Here is a 24346-nt window from a genome sequence, read left to right on the forward strand (position 1 = left end):
TATTTATCCAATTCTAAATATTACAACAAATTTTAAAAGTATGCATTAACTCAGAAGACCTCAGAATTTTCTCTCAATTTACAAAGTTGTCACATTTAAATGATTCGAGAAATAATCAGGTTGTAGATTTCGATTCACAGTAGCTGCCTAGTTTGCCCCACCCTTCCTTTCCACCCACTTTGCTGCTCCAGTTAGCTTGCAAGACAGCAACCCTGTATAACCCCACCAGTCCCTCCCCTCTTTTCCCTTCCTCAGCCCACTTTTACAGAATAGCTACTCTTTTTAGTTTTCCCCTCTAACATTGGAACCATTCCTATAACCGAGTCACCAGACCTCCTTCTCTACCACTCACGGTCTCTCTCTCTCTCTCAAACCCAATAAAAGCTTGTGTTTCACTGAGCAGAATTGGCGGGTGAGAGAGAAAGGGAGGAGGAAAGAAAGGCAAATGAGGGGAGAGAAAAATCGATGCTCTTAGCATTCCAAAGGGATGACTCAACCTGCTTTACAAAAAGCCCTCGACACAGACAACACCATGGGGAGATGGGAGAGAATAGCTGTACGTGTTTGTTTTCTATCTATGCCTCTGTGCAAATTGTGTATGCTTCTGAATACATTTGTCAATGTGTGTGCGTCCATGCTGTTTTGTGTCAAAAACCTTTTAAGACCTTGTTTCAGCTATCTCAAAAGAGAGTGTAGGTGGGTGTGACTTGCACCTTTTTATCCATTTGTGAGGTTTACAGACTGCACCAGAAGGCTTGCACTTACATGCTTGTTGCATTTTAGATAATGGCTTGTGTCCCAGCATTTTTATGTGCACCTCAATACCAAATTAAAAATAAAACGTTAATCTGCAAGCTAATGCAACCCAGGCTTGGTACAATCTGTCACAAGTGAGAGGATCAAAGTATCCCTGCAGGCTTAACTACACTAAACATATAGCTAATGACGAGATCTGTTGTAACCTGGCATATTACAAAGAGAGCTATTCTGACTCATAGGTGTTAAAATCAGCATAATTTTTGTTTCCACATGTATGCACATGTGTGGGCACGTGCGTAAGTTTTTGTACTCCTTCCTATTTGTGTTTTCGTAGTCAAGCTCTGTGAGATGACGACTGGTTCAACTGAAATTTAGTTTATTAATTACTTAAATCTAGCGTCTGTTTAGAACGTGTTTTCAAATTATCTTTAGTTAGGACAGTTAATTAATCTGGCTTCATCAGGCCGTATGGGTGCATGCATACAAATTCCACCTTACCAGAAGTGCAACTTTTGTCCTGGGCAACAGGCTGCATGGGCTGAGGAGGATGCTTTGAGATGTTTGCTTGGTGGGACTGGCGCTGAGAGGATGGGCCCATAGCCTCCTGTTCTGATTGGCCAGTCCTGTTGTTCCACATGTTGACAGCTCCACCGCTGTATTTACCTGGGAAGAAGGTTGAATGTTATGGTCAGTCTGGAATTTCATGATTTTGTTCAGGTGTCGCAGCCACTCTTTTTAAAGAAATGTGTAGTGGTTGAGGCTTTACCAGGGTCTCCCCAAGCTGCTGTCCCATCATCGATCTCCATCCTCCGACGAATAGACTCTGGAGAAGGCTCTTCCCACCCAGTTGCCACTTCTTCCTTCTGACCTACTGTGGGCATAGGGCCTCCCAGCCAGCCTGATAGAAAAGTGTATTTGTAATTTGTATGTCCTCCCACCTGTCTATGCTATGCAGTGTATAGCAGGATTGCTGTGTACAGGCATGCAGAAAATACATTATTGTCTACTTTCTGTGTGCAAAAAAGAAGAGATATTTCTTTGGTTGCATGTGCAAAATGGGACACTAAAACATATCACAGTCTAAATATGAACACATTTACATGGAGACACAATACGAGCTACTATACAAAGAGTACCATGTACTTTCACTATATGTTGTTTTTCTTGGCACAGGAGACTCTGTGACAAATAAGGACAGTGAATTATATAAATCTTAACTACCTGTAGGCTTGTTAGGGCCTCTGGATGTGTTGGATTCAGGACCTTTTCCCCACTCATTGGAGGGCTTGGAATTCGGCTCACCCCAGTTCTGGGATCCTTGGTTGTTCTTCATTGGCTCACCCCAGCCCTGGCTGTTATTCTGAGGATTGGGTTTGTGGACAGAGTCGCCCCAGTTGGAACCTGGATTTGGAGTGCTCTGATCTGGAGTATTTGATCCTCCACTCCCAACCCAGGTATTGCCGCTGCTGGTGTTGGTTCGGCTTGGCTCACTCCAACATCCAGAGCCAGACCGGTCACTGTCGCTGTCCCAACCCACTGAGCCTGCACTTTTCTGAGGCTCCCCCCAGTGGCTGCTGGCCCCTGGTCGGGTACCATCTCCACCATTACCCCAGCCTTCACTTCCATTTCCACTGTTGGAACCCCAGCCCTGTTGTGGCTTGGGTGCATTAGTCCATGTATTGGATCTACACAAAAGCAATCAACGTGATCAGTAAAATTATAATGTGGATGAATAATGTTTGCAAAAAGTAGAGAAAATGAAATGAAAATACCATCAGTATTTTCTATTTTAAACTTAGATTACCTGTCTTCTTTGTTTATGTTATTGCTCCAGGTGTTACTGGTGTTGCTGCTGCTTCCCTTGTAATTGGATCCATCATCCCAGCCACTCTGTCCACCTCCACTCGCTGGGACTTTGCTGTCCCAACCAGTGGATGGTCGCTCTCCCCAACCTGAACCTCCTGTACCAGGGCCTGAGCTGCCCGGCCCACCGCCCCAACCTGCAAGTTGAATAGAAAATGTTTTCTTTTATACCTGAACACGTTTCTTTATATCACTAAAATACATTATCATTTCATACATATTATAGCCATACCTCCAGAGGTCTGGGAAGGAGCTGCCGGTGTTGTTGTGCCCCAGCCGGAGCCTCCACTGCTATGCTTTCTTTCGTCTCCCCTGGGACCCTGGTGCTGATTGTTAGAAGTGGTAGTGACGTCCCAGGCGGTGTTCTGCCGTACAGGCGTCTGTCCCCATCCAGTGTTGGACAGAACCCTTGGGTCCAAATCGTTCCGGGTCACAGTTGGCGGTATTGTTGGAGTACCTTTTCTGCGGTTTCCCCCTTTTGATTGGCTGCCATCTCTGTCAGAGCTGGAACGACCTCCAGAGCTCTCTCCACTTCCCTCACTTCCTCCAGAGCGACCCCAGCCTCCACTCCCTAAGCCATGGCTTCCACCTCCTCCACCTCCACCTCCCATGCCCATGGCGTCATCCTCCAGGCTCTTCCAGCCATTGTTGGCAGAGCTTCCTTTATGACTTCCAGCATCTGAATGGTTGGTACCCGGAGCTGTTGATCCCCATTCTCCATTTGACATCTTGTTGTTAGATGTCGAAGAAGATGATGAGGACGAGGAAGAAGAAGATGCGCTGCTCCCCCAGGGACGTGGTATCCCTGCTGGAGGGCCCATAGTAGTTTGGCCATTTCCTGGTGTTTGGCCTGCAGAGCCTGGTATCTGATTTGAGCTGACACCCCAGGACAAGTTACTCTGTGGCTGGTTTGGGTTATTGGTGGGCCCCTGGTCCCAGCGTGGGGCCCCAGTGTTATTGTGGGTATTATTACTCTTGTAAGCAGCAGTTAAGGAGTTTTGGGGGGTCCCACCCTGCATTAAGGCAGGGTTTTGGGGGTTCACAGTGTCTGCATTTGGGTGGCCCTTTTCTCCAGGGTAGGTAGTTGCGCCCCAAGGTGTACCGAAGGCCCCAGGAGCCCCCAGCTCTCCTTGTGGGAGCTGGGGGGCTGATGAGGGGTTTCCATTGGGCAGCGGACCCCCACTCCCTCCTCCAATAGAGCCCCAGGAACAATCCCCGCTAAGCTGGGGTGAGGCGGTAGAGTTTGGTGGACTAGAGGTCATTGTGGCATTAGTAGTAGTAGTAGTAGTATTCATCATTATAGTGTTATTTGGTCCATTGGATTCAGTGTTAAGGTTGGTGGGCTGGAGGCCACCATTTCCACTGTTGCTGCTTCCTAACACCTTGCTGCTTGCTGTACCATTATTCACCTCAGTGTCTTCCATCATACTGCTGTTGTTTGGAGCTGCCATGCTACCCCAGCCCAACATTGGGCCCTGTTGGGGAGCTAGACCCAGTTTGGAACTCATCCCCTGAGCCTGTGGAGGACGTTGGCCCTGGGACACTGGGCTTGGGGTTAGATTCTGTGGCCAGGCACCGTGGTTGGCATTTGGGTTTAAAGTGTTTGGGTTTAACCCTCCATTGATGCAGGGGGTGCTTCCGGCGGCGGTGATCATGTTGCTGCTTGACGGGGTGCCCCATACACCTCCATTATTGACGGGCTTGTTGTTGTGGTTACCCATGTTATTGCTGCCAATACTGCTGGACCCCGTCACGGAGTAGGGGGAGGGCCCATTGATGTTATTATTTCCATTATTTGCACCGCTGATGGTTCCCATTCCTCCACCATTTACCTGGCGACTGTTGCCATTGCTGTCTCCATTCAATGAAACGCCGACCATCATGGCAGAAGTCACCATAGAGGAGGAGGGGGAAGAAGCCGTAGAAGACACAGAAGAAGAAGCATTTGCTGACATCATCATCACTGTTGTCACAGCGGCGAGGTTTTTCTCAGAGCCAATCGACGAGCTAGAGTCTGCATCCATGCATTCTGATGCCAACTCAGGGTCCGATCCTGACCCACAGCCTGAAGAGGAAGAAGACGAGGAGCAAGAGAATGAAGAGGATGAGGGAGGCCAGACAGAAGAGTTAGTTGAAGAAGGGTTGTTGGGTTTGTCTGTGTTTCCGTCCACTAGGACTTTGCCCCAGTTGCTGTTGCCGTCACTACCGCAGGGCGAGCCAGAGGACCAGGGGGAAGGCTCATACTGCGAGTCCAAGCCAGAATGCTCCAGACCTGGGGTGGACATGAATGAAGGTGATAATGTTAAATTGAAGATGTACATTTTATCAAAGCTGACTTAATATACTAAGTTTAGTTTCAAAGTTTCAAAGATGCAGTTTCACGTAAGACATTACGTCCATATTAAATGAAACAACAGATGTGGTTTGAATTCCCTTCATTCACTGTCGCTTTTACATTTTTCTATTCCCTCCAACCTTCAGCATCCCAACTGTTCTGAATGTGATCAGTGCCAGGCCTGAGCCTGGACACAGCTGCCATCATTTTGTCACCACAGCAGGACCCAAAAGCATGCCAAAGCTATAAACTAGGATTCAGAGAGAAGGAGGTTGAAAATCAGCAGGAGGCTAGAGATGGAGGGCATAGGGGAGATGGCAATTGAGTGTGAAAAGAGGCAAGGAGGGAAGGAGGTGCAAATGAGAAGAGGTGGTGGCAACAGAAAGGTTCAGACTTGATTTAAACCTTGATACTTTTTCCAAACACAATAAAACTGTCTGAGATCATCTGCATGCGGGCCTGGCATGTCCCTAGAATTAGACTCCAGAGACCACTTCTGATCCGATTTTTCTTGCATGGCCATTATGCACACACTCATCCAGTTGCAATCAAGAGTGTCTGAATTTTCAGTGCTGCAGCAACCCTCTGAATAATTGCCTTATTTATCATAATTTGGCAGGAGGCTTTGGAACTCAGACTGCATCATTGCAGTGGAGGTCCCCATTTATATCCTGCTGTAAGTTACTTTACTTTTACTTTACTAAGTAGTCACTGCAATAGGCTTTAATTGTGACAGAACCTCTAATGTTACCCCTGACTACCCAAGGTTGATTCTATTAAGCTGATCCAAATAAACCTCATTGTTTTGTTTGACAGGATGTTGGTGATTTGAGACAATGCAAGGCCTACATAGATTTTCAGGCATCTCAAAAAAATCTAGCAAGATTTGTCTTGTTGTTTCTGGTTAATGAAAAATCAATAAACCCTTAGAAAGGGATGAAAAACATTCTGCTTGAGCTTTGCAGTTTAGTAATGAGTTTATGGGTTGTGAGCAAAGATACAATGAGGATATAAAGTCAAATTATTTCTGGTACCTGCCCTATAAAGATACAGAGGGCAGCATATCCACTCCCTTGCCTCCAAGGTATCTCGCAGGAGCATCGTTTTATTATTGACACTTTATATTCTTTAAATTATACAAAAAATGTACTTCATTTTTTCATGGTCTTTTCACCTACTGTCTCCTGAGACCACTGACGAGTCTCTTGACTAACTGGTTGCACAGCTTTGGGTCACTTTCACTCAAAGCATCTCTCACTTTCAAAGCCTCTCCTTCATATAAAGTGTTTGCCAGTTCTCCATGGTGCTCGTGGTGTTCGCTTGCCAAGTCTCCTCTTGCACCCTCTCTCACACCCACTTTCTCACTCACTCATTCATCTCTCCCTGTCTCTCCATCTCATATACGACATGAATAAAATGCATCATCTGTCAAGGTTAAGTCAGACTCAGTTTACCTAGATTGTCGATCACAAAGTAGAGAGCCGAAGTAAGACAATGGGTGGAAGAGTAAAATGCAGAGAAAATTGGAAGGAAGAGGGCAAATGTGTAGTCACCTGTTTGATTAGGGGAGTGGCTGACGGAATCCCGAATGGGAGCCATGCCTGGAAACAGAGAGAGGAAAGACTGTCAAACAGACTTGGAGGGAGTTAGAGACAGAGCCAGAAAACATAAATGGGAAGATGCTAGAAATAGTTTGGACAGACAGAACATTCAATGAGAATCAAGCAAACAGAGAAGAAGACAAGAGTGTTAAAGTAGAAGGGTTCAAAGAAAAAAGACCTTGCAAGTAGAACAGCATTAATTGACAAACCCTGCTAGTTGCTGAACCTACATTAGTAGCTACAATTGATATCTGGCTGATAAAATGAGTAATAACTTAGGGGTGTGTGTGTAATTCTCTCAGACTTGACAGAGCTAAATTTGGTGCTTATTTTTATGCTTATTCTTGTAACTGAGTCCCCTTTGGGTGCAATAAGACTGCACACTAACAAGTTATTATGTTCCACTTAGTTTGTTCAGTATCACCATCATGAAATCAAATTAGAAAATAATTTATGTTCCCCAAAAAGTGCAATTGTAGATCTGCCTCCACTCTAAATTTAATGCAGTCAGTGTTGACTTTTTCGGAATAGAGGTACAAGTAGAAACTTATCCGAAAGCTATGAGCAATGACACACCCACATTGTAACATTTATTGACATTTAAAAGTAACCGCACAATTGTTTTCTTGCTTATTCAAGAATGTGATTATTGGCAGACAATGTGCACGCATGGGCTTATTTCATTGTATATGTTTGACGACGTATGCGGATCTGACTGAATGCAATCCACTGCTGTTTGCTTGTGCTCTTTCATTTCTTTTGATGGTTTACCTGTGAGTGGGGCGTGTGGCTGTGGCTCCTGGCTGGGCAGGAGGACGTCCCCTGGTTGAGTGGAGAACAGGTGACCTTTGGTTCCCAGGTCGACAAAGGGGAGGTCAAAAGGTCAAAGCTCCGAGGGCACAGCCTCAAGGGCCTGAGATGAAGAGGCAGGGCTTGTCAGAGCGGGCAGCAAGCTGATCGGGCCCCCTTGGCATTGCTGAGGACTGTACGTGTGTGTATTTGTGTGTGTGTGTGTGTGTGTGTGTTTGGGAGGGGTGTGTGTAAGTGTATGTGTGGGGAAGGGGAAGGGGGGGATGTGGTTCAGATTAAGGACTCTGCCTTGACTTGGTATGCTCTGGCACTGCTGGGAAAGAAAGAACGAGACAAAAAAGGAGAGAAATATGGTTAGGTCAGCAGATTGCATGAACATTATCAATAACTTCAAAGACAATCATCCGTTTAGAAACCACTCAGTCACATCAGTATCCATTACCAAATCACACCAACAGGAATGACTACAGTCTCTTCAGAATTCTCTACAGAATTTGTTACATTTGCAGCTCATATGACTCATTGGATATATAGTTCAATCAATGCACAGCGACTCATGAACACACATAACAATTAAGCTCTGAGTCGTGTAGCTACTTAAAAAATTAACTTACTGATGTGTGCACTTAACAGCCAAAGTACAGTTTATTCACTGTGACAGTGCGATGATAGTTACCACAAGGTTTCCAGTGGGAGTATGTCTAGTGTTACTGAAGATAAGTAAATTGTTTTGCTGGTTATTGTATTCCCTGCAAACAATCTCTCCCAGCCACACCCAAAGACGATCACTGTTCTTATGGTCTCTTCGTGACATCTCCTCAGCCCTGATGCACATGTTACATTCTAAAGAAGGTGCAGGCCAGCTTAAATGGAAGCTACGATATACAGTAACTATGGATGCCAATTCAATGATGTTTTGGAAATTAATTACAAGCCTTTCTGACCCAGTGAACACAACCTTATCCGTTCACCCTGTTCTCTCTCTATGGTTGAAGGAGACTAATTATTCCCATCTCTCCTCTCTCCTGCTTATGATACATTTGAGTGTGGGATGAGTATGTGAGTCAGAAAAGTAACATGAAGAACGAGTGACCACCCTGCACACCTTCTCTTGAAGGGGGATGATTGTGTATAGGTAAGACTAGATTAGGGTTATACAACAGGCTTAAAGCTGGCAGCGCTACCCTAGGATGCCATTGCAAGCAAAACCTCTTATCCTTGAGCAGAAAGAGAGAGGAGTAGAAACAAAGACAGCCAGTGAGAGGCGAGGTGAAAACAAAAAGAGGCAGACTCCTTCAGTAAAAAGTGGACTGGTGTGTTTGACAGTAAGAAGGAGAGTGAGTGTGCGTGTGTGTGTGTCTCTCTTCTGACCTTTTCTTCAAGCAGGTTACCAAGTGTGTTAGCTCTCTCTGCCTGCTGCAGCAGTACCCAGGTCTATTTATAAACCTTGAGTTCAAATAGCAACCACTATGTTCACTAGCCATAATGATAAGAGAGCAAACAAACCCATGTGTGGACAATGAGCAAGTTTGCATGTGCTATGGAACATGAATGTGTTGCAAGTTTGAACTATAGTAAGAACAACCTTATCAAAGAGAGACAAAATAATCCAACCACTTAAAGTCACAAGCGATAAAGTTTCTTTCAGGCACACAAACCAGGAGCCAATGTATTAAACCCTACATACTGACCAGACGCACTTAACTGAGGCCATACTCCACCTTTGTTAATTCACAGCTCACTAGCTAAACCTGGGCACACAGCCAGCATCTCAACAAAGTCTGCCAGAAGCTGCACGGCCTCTCTCTGGAATCAATCAAAAAAAACAGACAGCACAATGATATCATTATTATGAACTCGAGAAACTGATTTTAAAGTATTTTTAAAGAGGCAGCATTATAATACAAACAACCCCCTGACTAAGAAACATAGCAGAAAGGTATAGCGTTGAATGCAGGGTTGACCTGCTCCCTCAGGCAGCCCTGACACCAAATAGGACAAGCCCCTTCCAGCAAACACAGTTGTTTACTTACATGGATCTTGACTCAACCTTCTTACAAGGAAAGACCTCTGTCAACCCGAAAGCATTTGCTTCAAAGAGGCTACACAGGGAAAAACACTTATCCTTATAAGGCAGTGCGAGTCAAAGCCATGTAGAAAGACACTCAACACTTAAGATACTTGTGGGGGAAATAAAGATTTTTATTCTCTAACCATTACTGACTTATCCATATATTTAACTCTCATTGTATAGTGGTTGTCTACATGATACTGTGTTTAAAACAACCATCCTGAGATAATCAATATCTAAAATCCTTGTTTGCTGCAGCACTAGTGTGTATATGATTGTAAAACAAGTGTGACTACATTACATATTACAATTTAATCGCAAAATATAAACTTCAACATTCCTCAGTGCTGGTGTGGACAAGCATGTTCTTTGCTGCTGCTCCGTACATAGAGTACAGTTTGTTCCTCTTTCCCTTTGCTTCCATCTGAGAGCTGCTTTCATGAGGGCCCCTGGAGTTGGCAGCAACTCGACTGCTGCTATCATCTTACAGACAGAGCCCGTTGAGGGGAGAGGGGAGAGAGAGAGAGGGAATATAGGGACAAGACACAAATACAGAGTGTGTGGCTGAGGGGAAGAGAAAAGAGAAATGAGACAAAAAGAAGAAGTAAAAAACCCAGATGATACCAAGATTAAGGAGGAGGGAAGAGAGGTGGAATGTGGAATAGGAGGGACAAAGAGCAAAGGCAAAAAGAGCCTGTCATTGAAGTTGATGTGAGAGGAATGCAGCTGCAGCTTCTAACATGTATAAAAGGCAGAAAGGTCAATTTCCTGAAGTCAGCCGCACATCAACCCAGTACAATGTGTACTCTTTGCAAAAAACACAGAAACTAAAGTGTGTGAAAGTCTCCAAAATGCTGAATCCAAGAACAGTGAAACAGGATCAATAGAATTAACCAATAGTGTTTTTCTACCTTACCTGTTACATAAACTAACCTGGAGAGTAGGAGTAGAACAGAGGTGGTTCTAAACCAAGGTACATGTGAATACAGACTAAAGGCTGTTTTTTGCACATTGGGTCATAAATGACAGACCTTGTAATCAACACAGGTTCTAATTCTATTTGAGAGTCCTGAGTACTTGAAGTTCAATCAGATAAGTCACTGTATTTATTAGAGGAGGTCACTCGATTTACCAGATTGTATTTTAGATAATTTGATCCATATTAAAAAAAATTTAATTTAAAAAAAAAAAGTGACAGTGATGCCAATCACTGGAGAAAACCCACCACTGGTAAAACAATGCAATTTACAAGCTCTGCACTGTTTGTCTGGTCTGTCGAAATCACTATATGCACTGTCAACTGAACATTGCTTTTCGCTAAAGGCACTTTTCATGTGTCCTGTTGCTATGCAACTGCAAAGTCTATTTGAAACATGGTGCTTTGTTGCCAAAAGCTGACATATTCTTTAGAATCATTTGCATGTCAGAAAAACACACCAGGCCCTCAGCAACAAATTTCAACACTGAATTAAAAAAAAAAAAAAGAAAAAGGGCTGCTCTAAGAGTGGGCGTTATAACAGGTATAAAACACAGATATGCAACTTGACACGGATTTGGCTACACAGTTAGTCCTAGTACTAAATGGATTTCACCTGTCACATCACTTCAAGTGCAGCACAAGCTTTAGTGAACTCCCCGCACTTCTATTTTTATGTCAAACAAATGTACATCCGAATTGTGATAAAGGGACCAGAACTTACAGCAGATCTGAACTTTCTTCATACATGGACATGTTTCCTCATTCCCTCCAGCACTACAAAAAAATCAGCTCCAGCTCCCACACAATACATTGGCAACCACTCCTTATACTCAGACATGTTTGATTATGAGGGCCTGCGGTGTTGCTGCCGATTTATTCTGTATACAGCAAATGGTGTACATACACTGTATTATTATATGTTAAGGGTAAGGATAGTTTAATCGATTATCCTTATAGTCCTGGCTGGGTTAAACCCATCAAAATCTATTTCTGAAGCTGACTAACCAGTAAAGGAGCTCTTGTAAGGAAAGACCATGTTGTCATGGCAACATTCCTAAACACTCCCAATTCCTCTGGGCTTGTCCGAGCACGATGACATCAGTGCAAGACGCACATGCCAGGGTCCCTCTCTCTCTGTCTCTCGCTCTCTCAAGTATTTGAAAAACCTTGTGAACAAATCGAAAACCTGAGGGGAAATCTTTCCTGTTTCAAGCGCATGAGGAAGTGTGAAGACATTTACCGGAATGTTGAACATCCTTTTCAAAACAGTGTTCACTACATGAGATTGCATGCACAGCATTAATGTGTGCAGGAGTAGATAAGAACACTAGTCACATGGTCCATCAAACTTTGGAAGGGGTTACAAGGGGTGTCCACACATGCACACCAAACCCTAACGAAGGGCAACGTACACAAAACACAAACTCCATTTTTTACTATGACTCATTACTGGGTTGTCCATTATTTAGCCATTCATCAACTTTACAGTCACCTGTCCACCCACAACCAGGCTGGTAGTGGCTGCCACCAGGTGTGCTCAGGAATTTTTTTCCACAAATGTTTTAAAACGGTCATGACGAGTGTTGGCTTCTAGCCGCTGGTTTGAGTGAGAATATTCGTGGAGTTAAGCATGTTTTGCACCGATTACTATCATGCATGGTCAGGTTTATGTCTCTATACAATGACACTATACACTCTACTCAAGGCCGCAAATTTGGCAGAAAACAAGCCCCTGTTTCATAATTCATTCATTATTTTCTGGTTTTCTTTTCATGACTGGAGATTTCATCAGCTTGTTTCAATCCTGCTGATGACTACATTATCTGCACCTGTTGACATTTTGTTTTTTTAAATCATTGATACATAATTAAGAATGAAAGTGTTGCTTAAGAGTGTAAATAATGATGTGCACTCAAACCCTTGGTTATGCATTTTGCACATTTGTTCTCTCTGATGTTCCATTTCTTTGTTTGTTGTTTTAAATATAGACCTAGTGTGAAAAGCAGCTAGTAATTATCATTTACAATTTATCTGCCACTTGTTTTCTTGATTAATCAATTAATTGTTTGGCTTGTACTGTGTCAGAAAATGGGAAAAAAATGCCGTCATGAGGTCTCAATGTGAACTAATGACAGATGCTTGTTATGTCAGAAAACTGCCTGCAACTGCAGATATCCAGTGTACTATCATATGAGATATAGACAAGTTGGAAGAACAAACATTTCAGAAAGCAAATAAAGAGAAGTTTGGCATTTTTGCTTATAAAAAATACCTAAAATAAACTTTTTTGTATTACAATTAATACACATATTTCTATTAATGCAGCTTGTGTGTGTGTGTGTGTGTGTGTGTGTGTGTGACAGGAGATTTTAGTCATATCCCCACACGGTTCAAAATAAAAAATAATCACACTACTGCATACTCAAGAGCCTTTGACTACTGAAGGCAAAGCAGCCTATGGACTCAAGCTATAGTAAGATGCTGTCAAGTATAGACACTGAGTCTTTCAGAGGAACAATGACTTCACTCATGTTATTGTATAACCATTATCTAGGGGGACGATAAATGGCTGTGCCAGTTCACAGTTTGGTACTACAGAGACTACTGAGCTGTTTATACTGAAAAACATCACCATATCTAACAGTATAGTCAGAGGGTGAGACTAGAGACACAGGACGGAGGTGGAGAGGAGTGAAAAGTGAGAGACAAAGAGAGCAATTGAAACATAAAGACGCTCAAGGTCAGAGATAGACGCTATCAGACTTCCTGCTTACACAAGCCGTGACAGTAGTTTCAGCTGTAACAGTAGTAGGCTCGTACAAACACGACTCAGTGGAAACTGTAACGGCAATTCAAATGGAAAAACGTTACTACGTCACATTGCAAAGTACACCAGCGCTGAACGCACACAGAAAGCACACTGAACTATTTAGGCAGATAAACAGAGACAAAGCACAGACCATGCAAGGAAGAAAAAAGGTTGGAAAAATAAACATCTTAATATTGTGAAACTCTTGAGGCCTCCAGAGCTGAGATGGACAAATAGTTTAAAATTAGACAATAGGAGCTGATGTGAGCCAAGCAGTTTGTGGATTTCTCAAGTCTTCTGGGAGTTGAGCGCGCTTTGCTAATTTATACTTTGCCAATGTCTATCATGTACTGCCAGAATCATGTCTTGACACAAAACTGCAGCACTAATGGTTGTCAAATATTTTAAATTTTTTAATCGATCCTTCTTTTACTACCTACAGTACATTTCTAGTGATTTGCAATGCATTTAGTATTGAAGATGGAAAGGGTGCCTATTTCAACACTATAGGAACTGAAACCTACGTTTTAGCGGCTCACCACTCATTTTGGATTAATAGCTGTGTGCAAGTTGAAACAGCAGATGCTATATTGATTGCCATAAGTTGAATAAAATTATTTAAATGAGAATTGGTATGAGTATAAGTACTTGTTTCATGCCCAGAACAAAAACCCAACCTTCCCACAGCTCCCAACAAGACAATGACATCTTGTCTCACCTTTTCACCAGACCTGTATCTTCTTATCCTCCTGCCTCGTCACACTCTCCGTCTCTCTCTCTCTTCCATCCACTGTTCTTCCCTCTATGGGTATGTTCCCTGTGGAAAGTAGAAGGAAATATAATTATTTTGATTGCAATATATATATTGCAATGGCCCAATAACATAAATAATGGGTAAAACTAAAGAAAGTGTGTCATTTTTTTATTATAAATTTGTACTTTGAGACAACCTAGTGGCAATCCAAACAAAAGGGTTGAGAGAAGGGGGAAAATACTTCTTTTAGCCCATCATTTGCTTAAAAAGTCAATAAAAAGAATTGGTGTGTTTATCTTATTTGTATGAGATTAACAAGTTTAATCAGAGCGCACAAACACTTAATAAACCTAAACCAGATGAATGAACATTTGAGATGGCAGCCATATTACCTCATGTGGGTTCATGAAAAAAGCTCTATTATTTTAAAAAGGCCACTGACAGCCAATGCAAAAGTTAATGTCTGCACATATTGCGACGATTTATGACAATCACAAATTTGCGAGGAATTTATTTTAGACAGCAACTCCACTTAAAGAATAAATAATAATAATAATAATAATCACTTAAATAATTAATAATATAAAAACTTTTTTCCACTACCTTTTTCATTTCATAGACAAAAACTTGTATTCAATAAATCCAAAAAATATGATAATTGTGACTGGAGAGGAGGAAGCGAGGCAAGACCAACAACAGGACATACATTGTCTGCATGTGCTTAAAAGCATTTTATCAAACATAAATTCAGTATCTCCAACTGTGTACAAATGTGTTCCGGTATATGGTCCTTATATAGGTAGGTGCACGAAATATCTTCCATTGGTACAAATATCTTCCATACAACTCATGCAAATCCAAGGGGAAACACTACCATATTATTTTTTTGGCTTCCAGAAAGAAATAAGCTCTTCCTATTAGTGTCCTATTGGTTTGTAATCAGACAGTGGCTTCTCCCTCAGTGAGTGTTAAGTTCAGCAGTACTTGGCTCAGTGGGTGTGCCATTTAGCCTGCAGGAGAAAGCTGCAGGCTGCAGTCTAATCCAATAATGGGATTACAGCGCAGCACTTACCTTAGCTATAAACGGACAGACGTACAGAGATGCTGAGATGACTCAGACACCATGGCTACAACATTTAAAGTGCATTATTTGTCCACATGGCATTTAATTTGAGAATTGCACTGATTCTGTTTTAAAAGCAATTAAATGTTTAGTATGTTGGAGACATTTACTGCATCAAACAACTAAATTTTCAGAAAATAAGACATATTTTCACAGAATCATTTGATGTAACAAAAGGAAAAAAATAGTGCTTAATTATTGTTAAACTGGTAGAGCTATCTGTCTTTTGCATACATCAACTCATTAACATCATATCTACTGGATGATGTATCATCAAGCCAAGGGACAACAATTAAAATATGCACTGTCACCAGTGAAAATCATACAGATCTGCAGGCACCAGTGACCAGAGCTGGTGCTAAACTCTGCTGAATGTTCACAAGTCATCTTTACATGACAGAAAGTCCTTGCCTTTGATTGTATGTGCAGTCTGCTAAGCTGAAGCCTAGAGATGATCAGAGAACAGCCGGTGACAGCTTCCTGTCTGTGACTCTGTGACAGTTTTCTGTCACAGAGTCAGAAGTGTTTAGTTACCTACCTAAATTATTCTGCACAATTTTTTTCAACGTAAGATTAAATCAGCCGTTTGTCTGTACACACAGTTTCATTCTTCATTTGCCTCCACCTTCAGTCACCACCCTCCTTCCTCTGTTCCCACACTCCCCCCTCTCTTCGACTCCTCTCCAGCCATCAGTGCTTCAGCAGATGGTTCTGGGTTCAAAAACAACAGCAGAACATGGTGGGGGCCCTCCTGGAGTGCACACATACACACCATGGACAGCATCTGTTTATCAATGGGCCGACAATTCCCCATCCCCCGACAGCTACAGCTGACAGAGGGAGGGGGGCCGTCGCAAGTCATCAAAAGCAAAAGGAGGGATAAAGAAGAACAAGGCAGTCACCACAGGGGGAGGGAAGGAAGGGGACAACAAAGTTGCATTTGCAAACATGTTTTATGGTTTGTTTTTTTCCTTTTTCATCACTACATCTTCATCCAAGACCATGTCCTGCATTTTAAACAGCAACAATTAACAAACTATCAATTTAGCTATAAAAGCAGAACATGAGTTCAAGTGCTAGACTTTACTTCCTGTAGAGAATTTAGAGAATTTTTGTCCATCAGTCAACTTCAGTCCACCCAGCTCTGGGAAATTTTATCAACAATAAACCAACAGCATTTAAATTGCTAAAAAATAAATAAATAAAACAAAAAACAGTTGCCAACCTAGACAGCAGCTTACTGCTGGCACTAACATATAACAAAATACTTTTATTGTGTTGCCTTGTTTTACAACACCTTCCACATAGAAAAGTGCTACTGTTTTTTTTTCTTACTTTAACACACAAATCACCACACTGATGAAAAGGAATCGCTTTCCAAAAATATCTCATCTCTAAATATGGTCTGTGTTGTGTTAAAGTGGATAAAATAACAATCTGGACAGCTGATTCCATTATTAAGCACATACTTTTTGGTTTTTCCATCTTAAGACAGAGGGAGAGCTGAGGAGGATAAAAAAGTGGCAGACAGACACGAAAGATGAGGAAATAGCTGTAAAAGGTAACTAGTGATGCTAGGTGCAACACAATACGTCACAGTCCAATTAGTATAGCAGATATACATTTCATTTTGCTACATAGTAGTTTTTAGTGGGTGGTCTGTATGTCCTGATAAACAAAGCAAGTTACTCTTAACTCACCTCTCATCCTCTGTTAACTTCAGTGTTACCTGCTATAGTCAGTTGAGTTTGAAACTACTTCTTCGCTACCATTCTGAAATTTACAGCGTAGCACAGATTCCTCTGCCATCCACTTGCCTTTTCTGTGAACCTGTTTCTGCCAGCTGTCAAATAGAGCTGAAAGACTTAAAAATAATCAAACTATATTTGGGTTTCTGAGGTAGAGATCAGAAATCTGAGGCTTTAGACTGCTGCATGTGAAGACCCCGTAGGAGTGTTTCTCTCTCCCTGATGAAGTGAGTCATGCAGAAAAGCCAGCAAGATCTTGAATTTATAGGAGACAGAGTATTGATTGCATTTGAAGCCTCGTGGATGGCACTTTTTTTCATACACCCCAGACATAACCCAAACATAAACCAGTAGACATGAGCATCCATAAACATACACTCACAAGAGTCTGTCTGTCCCTGAAGAACAAAAGCCAAAAGGGTTGTCGCATGGCTAATTTGCATGGACAAATCAGCAACATTTGCATCAATTTGCATTAGCATGTCCTCATAGAAGGTAAACACTGGAGGCTCCATTCAAGAAAGCCATCACTCAATTAGTGAATGACAACGAGCATCTCCTCTGCACAAACAGCCAAACTGCGTACGCTTTGTGATTGCAAGATGTCACATTTCCTGCCTAGCTGCATTAAACCTGCCATTTCAACAGCAGCGTTACAAGTGGCTTGGTTCATCTCAGGTCACAGTGACTTAAGGCAATAAGATATTTCTGGATGAAAAAAAAGCTATTCAAATTGTGCCTCAAGCAGAGGAGGGTGGGGCAAGTTGGGAAAGTATTTTCTCCAGCAGGGCTCGGCAGATTCAAGTGCAGATTCAAGTTCACTTTTTAGAAAGAAAAAAAACTCAATAAAGAACAGTTAATGTTTAGTTTGATGTAAATTGTACTATTGGGCAGTTTACAGAGGGGGAAATTTGAACATCATTATAAGAAGTTGTGTCAAACTATGTTTAGATGAGCATACTCTTAAAATACTAGGCTTAAATATGTTGATACTTTATAGCTTAAAATTAAGACACTTTGTTTGAATTAAATCCGTTACACAAAGGATAAAAACAGGCTTGAGGTCAAAGTTTTGTAAATCACCAGTCACAATTTCAGCTATGCCAAAAGACACCATCACATATCTACATAGCTAAACGACATTTTCTCCTACGATCAGCTTTTTGTCTGAGCCTGCACAGAGCAACAGCACATAATATTCCATTCCTGCCCCAGTCTCATGACCATCTGCAGGTGTGGCTTTACTGCTCAGAGGGGCAATGTTCGACTACCTGATCCCCAACCAATATAGCAATGTTGCAACGCGGTAGGAATTTATAGCACTGCTGTATTAAATTCCAAATACGACAATCTCAAGAAGGCCATTTCAGCCTGGAGTCAACGCTACAGCTTCAACAGGTCATAGAGCCCTGGTGAAAACTCCTGATATTTTTAGACAAGAATAAGAACATGTTTAGAGAGAACAGTAATTTGACGAATGAAGCCAGACAACCAAAAGTGAAAGTGAAGCCAGACAGCACATTGCTCTACAAAGGCAAAGGAGATAACACTTAATTCACAACTAATTACATACTTTTTTTTTTATTGTGTCATGATAAAGAATGCAACAGGTCTACAAGCAATAGACAGGATCTGTGAGTACTTGTGAGCAAGCTTGATGGCAAGTCTGTCTCTAGAAATGACTCACAGTCGAGTTTTGCTTATGCATAACTGAAGGGCTTCGGAGTAGGAGTTCTGAATACTTATTCAGTTTTTACCCTGAAGGATGTAATCCTTGCTGGTGCCACAAACTCTATAAATGTATTGAATTTATGATACTGTGGTAAGCCTTTTATAGAACCATCCACCAAATGCTATTTGTAAACTTTGGGACAGTACCTCTCATTTAGACATAAAAGTGAAACCACATTCCAAACATCATGAATTGAAACAGCATTAAAGTCACCACCTCAACATCGCACTGTGCTGTAGTAAATTACAGCTATTTGAAAAGACACACATCCCCGAATTAAACTGATTTATATTGGGAGTTGAATGCGTGTACCATGTTTGTTTTGGAGTTGTCCTTTTTCAGATTAAATGTCCCACATGATCATTTGAAATTTAGTATGGGTAAAGTAATAAACTGTATATGTGACAGTATATAGATAGATAGATAGATAGATAGATAGATAGATAGATAGATACGTCCCTAGATGACCAGAGTTCAGCCAATATATGGTTAGAATAAATCGGCCAAACTACTCAATCTGTCAACTTCCAAAAATTTCCCTTATGTGACTTCAGTATCAGTCACTCCAACATAAACACAGCTGGAAAAATATGACCTAATACAAGGAAAATGTGAATCATCAACTGGCTGAAGCTACCCTAAGCAAAACAGCATAATACAATATTTTTTTAAGTCATTATTTCAATAAAATAGAATGGCACTCAGTAGTGTGCATACCACCACCAATTAATCAAATCAAGCCTAATCCAATATCCCCAACCCTAACCCAATATCAAGCTTGTTAGCCGTGTATTGCTAATTTTTAAACCACCCATAACTGCTTAACTATAACTTGAGTCCACAAGATCGGGGAACTGCATCAAGTTTTCCCTCATTCATAGATACCAGCCACCTAAACATAGATGATGTTTTTCCATCCATACATTGTGCCATGAAAAATAAACAATAATGTGTCTGGTAATAATTTAAAGCAAGAAAAAATTATTGGATGCACCCCTGCATCAGGATCCGCACCAGAGGTTAATAGTACCTATTCTAAACCAAGACCCATCCTTCATCAGATTTTCATGGAACACTGTTTTGCAGTTTTTGTGCAATCCCTCAGACAAACCAATAAACGTGTAAAAACATAACCTCCTTTGCAGAGGTAACATTCTTAAACCATGAAACACAACAAATACATTACAGAAGATATATAACAGAAATGGCACTAAACCAACCGTAAAAACTATCTAGTTCCGATGTTTTTATTATCTCTTGTATGAAAAACATCCCTGGACATAAACCCACACTTTTGGCAGTGAGGAGTAGGTGAGTTGATGGACTGAGTCCAATTACATACAACCAAAAAAAAAGAGATCCTAATTCAGGAAATTGGTCAAGATAACAAGATTCATAAACAGAATTAGGACCTAAAAACAGAAAACACATTAAACACAGCCCAAGGAGTGAGTGGATGGACTAGTTGTGGCCCACGGCTCTATTGTGTGCCTGCATGTAGACCAACTGTATGGACACAATGAGCTGCACAAACACCTCTCCACACACAAAACATCAGGACTCTGGCTTCTCATTTAGCGATTTTAAAACAGCAAAGCTTACTCAGCACAATGTGGCCTAGACCAACCCAGACCCTCCAATTCAATTCAAACGGAACTGCATGTGCTTGCATAAGCAGCAGCTGCCCATCCTCTGTCCCCCTGACCCACACACCCCTTCAGCAACCCACCACACAGACATGCACACAGGTCATCCTACCATCGAAAGATACAAGATGAGACGTAAACTGGTAAATCTAGTCTTAAAATGCACATGCTTGTGTGCATTTATGTTGGCACACTCACCTGTTAAGATGCTTCAGCTTCTTTGGTGGCAACAGCTTCCAATTCCAAATCTCTGAAAGACAAAGGCAAGATAAGGGGGTTAACCTCTCAGAATTAATTTACCTAAACAACCCCCGATTACGAATAAAAAAGATACCCTGTCTGTGGGTGGTATACAGTGTTATCAGTTTGCTGTGATTTAACAACATCCTGTGAAACTACATGTAAGCGCTGCATACTGTTGCTACTCCTGAAATGCTTCACATAACTCAAGCTTAATGTCACGAATAAATTACTGGTGGTCAGAAGATGCGCACCTCACCTCCGCAGTCTATGCAAGGTCAAGCACAAACAAACAAAACAAAACAAACAAAGAGTGAGACTCCTCAGTAAAGATGCATGAAAAGTATGTTAATTGGTCAATGTGGAAATGCAAGTTGAACCGCATAACAGGGCAATGCACGACGAGGGCACTGCACAGCTGAGGCCCTGCAAGGTGAACAGTGAATGTGTGTGTGTCTGAGAATGACAGATAAAGAGAGAGTGTGTGTGGGTCAGAGTTACAGCTCGGGTCCTGATCGGCCATTATCTCAGCTGTTGCCTGACTTACAGCTTAACCAACATGGCTTCTCTCAAGCCTGGTATTTTTCCAGCGCGAGCCAAGACCAACAAAAATCCTCAATAGGTCATCTAATTACAATCGATGCAATTAAATCATTATGTGGCTTAGCTCTGTTTGCAGCCTCGCCGGGCCAGTGCGAAAAGTTGGGTAGATACGACTGCAAAACCAGCATAGCGGAGGTCTAGTGTTAAGCTAACCAGCCGCTCTGTCTCTCTGCCGACAGAGGGTGTTAAACGCTCTGAAACGAATTACAACTCTGCGGAGTCACAAATTTACCACCAAATATCACATTATAGTACGTTTCACCAACACATTTTGGTTATTTGACGTCATTCCCGCAACTGTGTCCTGTGTGCAAGTCGTAAAAAAGCCCGGCGATCAGTCGGAGCCACCGCCGAGCAACCTACGTCGTCAGATTAGCATTGCTGCTAATGCAAGCTCGCGGCTAACGCTACGAAGCGGCTATTTAACTTACCCGGTCTTATTTCAAATCAAGTGGTTTATGTGCTTTAATAAACATAGTGACGCGTTGAATCCACCAACAACGGTATTTTTACTGATATTCACACCACTGGAAGCATTTGTTTCCGAATAAACACAGAATAAGCTCTTTTGACAGATACGTACGCACAGCTGGCCAGCTAAGGTTAACCAGCGCTCCTACTAGTTAGCAGTTAGCACAAGGTTATCCTGCGCACAAACACAAAGGTTTGCCTGTCAAAAAACGCTTCGAAGTTTTCAGCCATCTGTAGGCAAGTACAGTCCACTGATGTGTCAACCGATGTTTTTTCCGTCAACGTTTGCGAACTGCAATGCAACCGAGCCGCCTTTGCCAAGTGCTTAGCACGCTAGCTTAGCTCAGCTCACGGCTAACTAAACAACAGCGGCTGCTCAACTTATCGACACCAGTCCCCGGTCTCCCTGCTCCTGGGCTCTCTGTGTACACTCGCTCGACAAAAAAGACACAGCCATTCAGTGAGAAAACACCGTAAAACCAACCTTACCTCATTGAAGTATAAAGTGCAACAGAGTGGAAAGGAAAGCCGGCTGTAAGGCTAGAAGAATTTCAACGCGTTTGCAGCATCTACGAGGGGAGGCATCCGTCCTGCATGATCGCCATTTTCTTAACTCGCTTGCTGGCTAACCTTCTTTCGCTTGAGCTCTGCTTTCCCCTCCTCTCTCTCTGCATTCACTTCAGCTATGACTGCGTGTGTGTGTTTCTGGAGGGGGGAGACAGCGCAGGAAACACATTCACCACTTCCTCTGACTGAGAAAACCGAACACCAAGCCGAAGGTAAATGGTATTGAGAGAAGAGTTTGAAGCAAAGCCAGACATGTCAGACCTGTTCACGCTAAGTACCTCGGTCCCTTCATGTTAGTGAACCCGTAATAACCTGTGGTACCATATGCATCAGACCTGAACCCGTTTTGAAAAAATAACAATCAGTGTCTACTTATTTAACATATTTGGGTTTAAGCATTCAATTGTGATTTCTCTTTTTTACAGTTGTCATGATTTGCAATATATTTGTGTAAAAAATTAGCAGTATGCCAATATGAAAATCATAATAACCACAAAGTACCTCCTATTATTTTAATTTTTATCTGCACTGGGACAGATGCTGTCGGAGGATAAGTTCATCCAAAAATAAAAATGCAGTCATTGTGTACATTATCCAAAACACTATTGCAGCACTCTTCTATATAACTGAAGTAGATGGGGATAAAATGGCTCCATTCAGAATAATTGTATGTGTAATGTGTACAATCTCGACACGTGATTGAAGCCATTTTATGTTTCTTTTATGTTGTTGGGTTGTTTTTTTTTTTGTTTTGTTTTTTTACATTTAAAACATCCCTTTTTACTTCAGTTGTTAAGCAGGATGCTGCGATCCTGTTTGACTGTGAAGCTCCAGAGGTGTTTTGTGGACTACAAAACTCTACCCACCTTTCCATCCACATGGGAGTGATTGAATAATGACTGGATTTTCATTTTGGGGGTGAACTTTTCCTTTAAGAAGATTGAACCCCAAAACCTGAAAGTTACAAAGTTGCATTTTTTAGCCATCTCTTTGACCGTTGTGTAAGTAAAAATAAAAATAAAAAAGACCCTGAAAAGAGTTTTTAAAAAGAGACAGGGAGGAGAGAGAGAAACAAATACAGCGTGGAATTTGCCAACTGCAACGTTTCACTGACGAGACAAAGGCTGCTGCTGCTGCTGCTGCTGCTTACAGGAGAGACCGGCAATACGTGTGTGTGTGCAGAGCAATGACCATTGACCCGCCAATGGCAAAAACAACCCCCATCCTTGTGCACAAATTGCCTCCCTTATCTGCTTGTATGTAACTGTGAGGGAGGGAGAGAGGCATAGAGTTCATCTACTGCCAAGAGATTATTTTATTTGACCAGATATCAAAGACAGGGAGATTAGATTTTTAAGCATATAAACAAGGAGGCGACCTCTCAGCACTGGTGTGCCAATTACTACCCAAATCTGGGTTGCCTAATAGATTTCTAATACTGATGATGTGCTCATGACAGTTGGGAATTCAGATATAATTGCCTTCCAAATGGGAAAATACTGAATTGATCTCGTATTTGGGATTCATCCCGCCTTCATGCACTTATCTGAAGTTCCCTTTTTCCCATCTGTCAGGTCATACTACAAGATCAGATACCTGAAGGATATCAGGGGACAGCGAAGTTGTTGGTTCAGTTGCTTGAGAAATGAAACCTTGGACGCATTGTTATTCTCAGCAACAAACTCAAACAAGCAAGAAAAAATTGTCATTGGTCATTGGTCTTATATTAAAATAATTTAAGGCCTTAGGAGTCCTAGCTAAGTGCAGTAGTAACAATAGTGTCACTGACATTCATGCGATAAAGCACAGTGGTGTTTTGAGCCATGTGCTAATGTCTGCATGCTAACACACTCACAGTGACAAAGCTAAGCCGCTGTTGTTAAGCTGGTAGTAAGTTAACCATGTTCAGCATCATTAATTAGCATGATAGCATGCTATATGCTAATAAGCACTAAACACAAAGTGTGACTGAGGCTCATGGGAATGTCGTCAGATGATGTCACTGCCAAAAAGTTAAAGGTGCCAGATGTGTAAAACAGCTGACTACAAAGTTTCGTTCCCAGGTTGGGAAACACTGATGCTTTGGTTTGGGTGGCTATCAAGAGTCAGCAACATACAGCAAAACCAACCTGGGTATGAAACTCAGCAATTAACGATCTCCCTCCAGATCCTCTGATTTGAAGGCTCAGCAGGTGTCAATCTGGACCACACTTGTGAACAAAACAAAAGATCAAT

The 24346-nt window shown here is 41.9% G+C and overlaps 1 protein-coding gene across 3 annotated transcripts in view; it reads right to left on the reverse strand.

The window, feature by feature from the left end:
* LOC119013529 (trinucleotide repeat-containing gene 6A protein-like) overlaps window positions 1-22360 on the reverse strand; it is a 32561-nt gene extending 10201 nt beyond the window's left edge. Inside the window, exons 1-10 of one of the 3 annotated variants that reach the window (XM_037088151.1) lie at window positions 22034-22360; window positions 20429-20480; window positions 13946-14044; window positions 7330-7678; window positions 6511-6558; window positions 2855-4894; window positions 2564-2759; window positions 1981-2444; window positions 1526-1657; window positions 1258-1422 (exon numbers count right to left, since the gene is read on the reverse strand). In XM_037088151.1, the coding sequence (XP_036944046.1) occupies window positions 1258-1422; window positions 1526-1657; window positions 1981-2444; window positions 2564-2759; window positions 2855-4894; window positions 6511-6556 (3043 nt within the window). In that variant the 5' untranslated portion in view covers window positions 6557-6558; window positions 7330-7678; window positions 13946-14044; window positions 20429-20480; window positions 22034-22360. Of the gene's footprint in view, window positions 1-1257; window positions 1423-1525; window positions 1658-1980; window positions 2445-2563; window positions 2760-2854; window positions 4895-6510; window positions 6559-7329; window positions 7682-13945; window positions 14045-20428; window positions 20481-22033 lie in introns of all 3 variants that reach the window. The other 2 variants (XM_037088150.1, XM_037088152.1) reach the window with 2 other exon arrangements.
* Between the last annotated feature and the right edge of the window lie 1986 nt (window positions 22361-24346).

The sequence above is a fragment of the Acanthopagrus latus genome, chromosome 23, assembly GCF_904848185.1.
Source record: "Acanthopagrus latus isolate v.2019 chromosome 23, fAcaLat1.1, whole genome shotgun sequence".
Taxonomy (NCBI): domain Eukaryota; kingdom Metazoa; phylum Chordata; class Actinopteri; order Spariformes; family Sparidae; genus Acanthopagrus; species Acanthopagrus latus.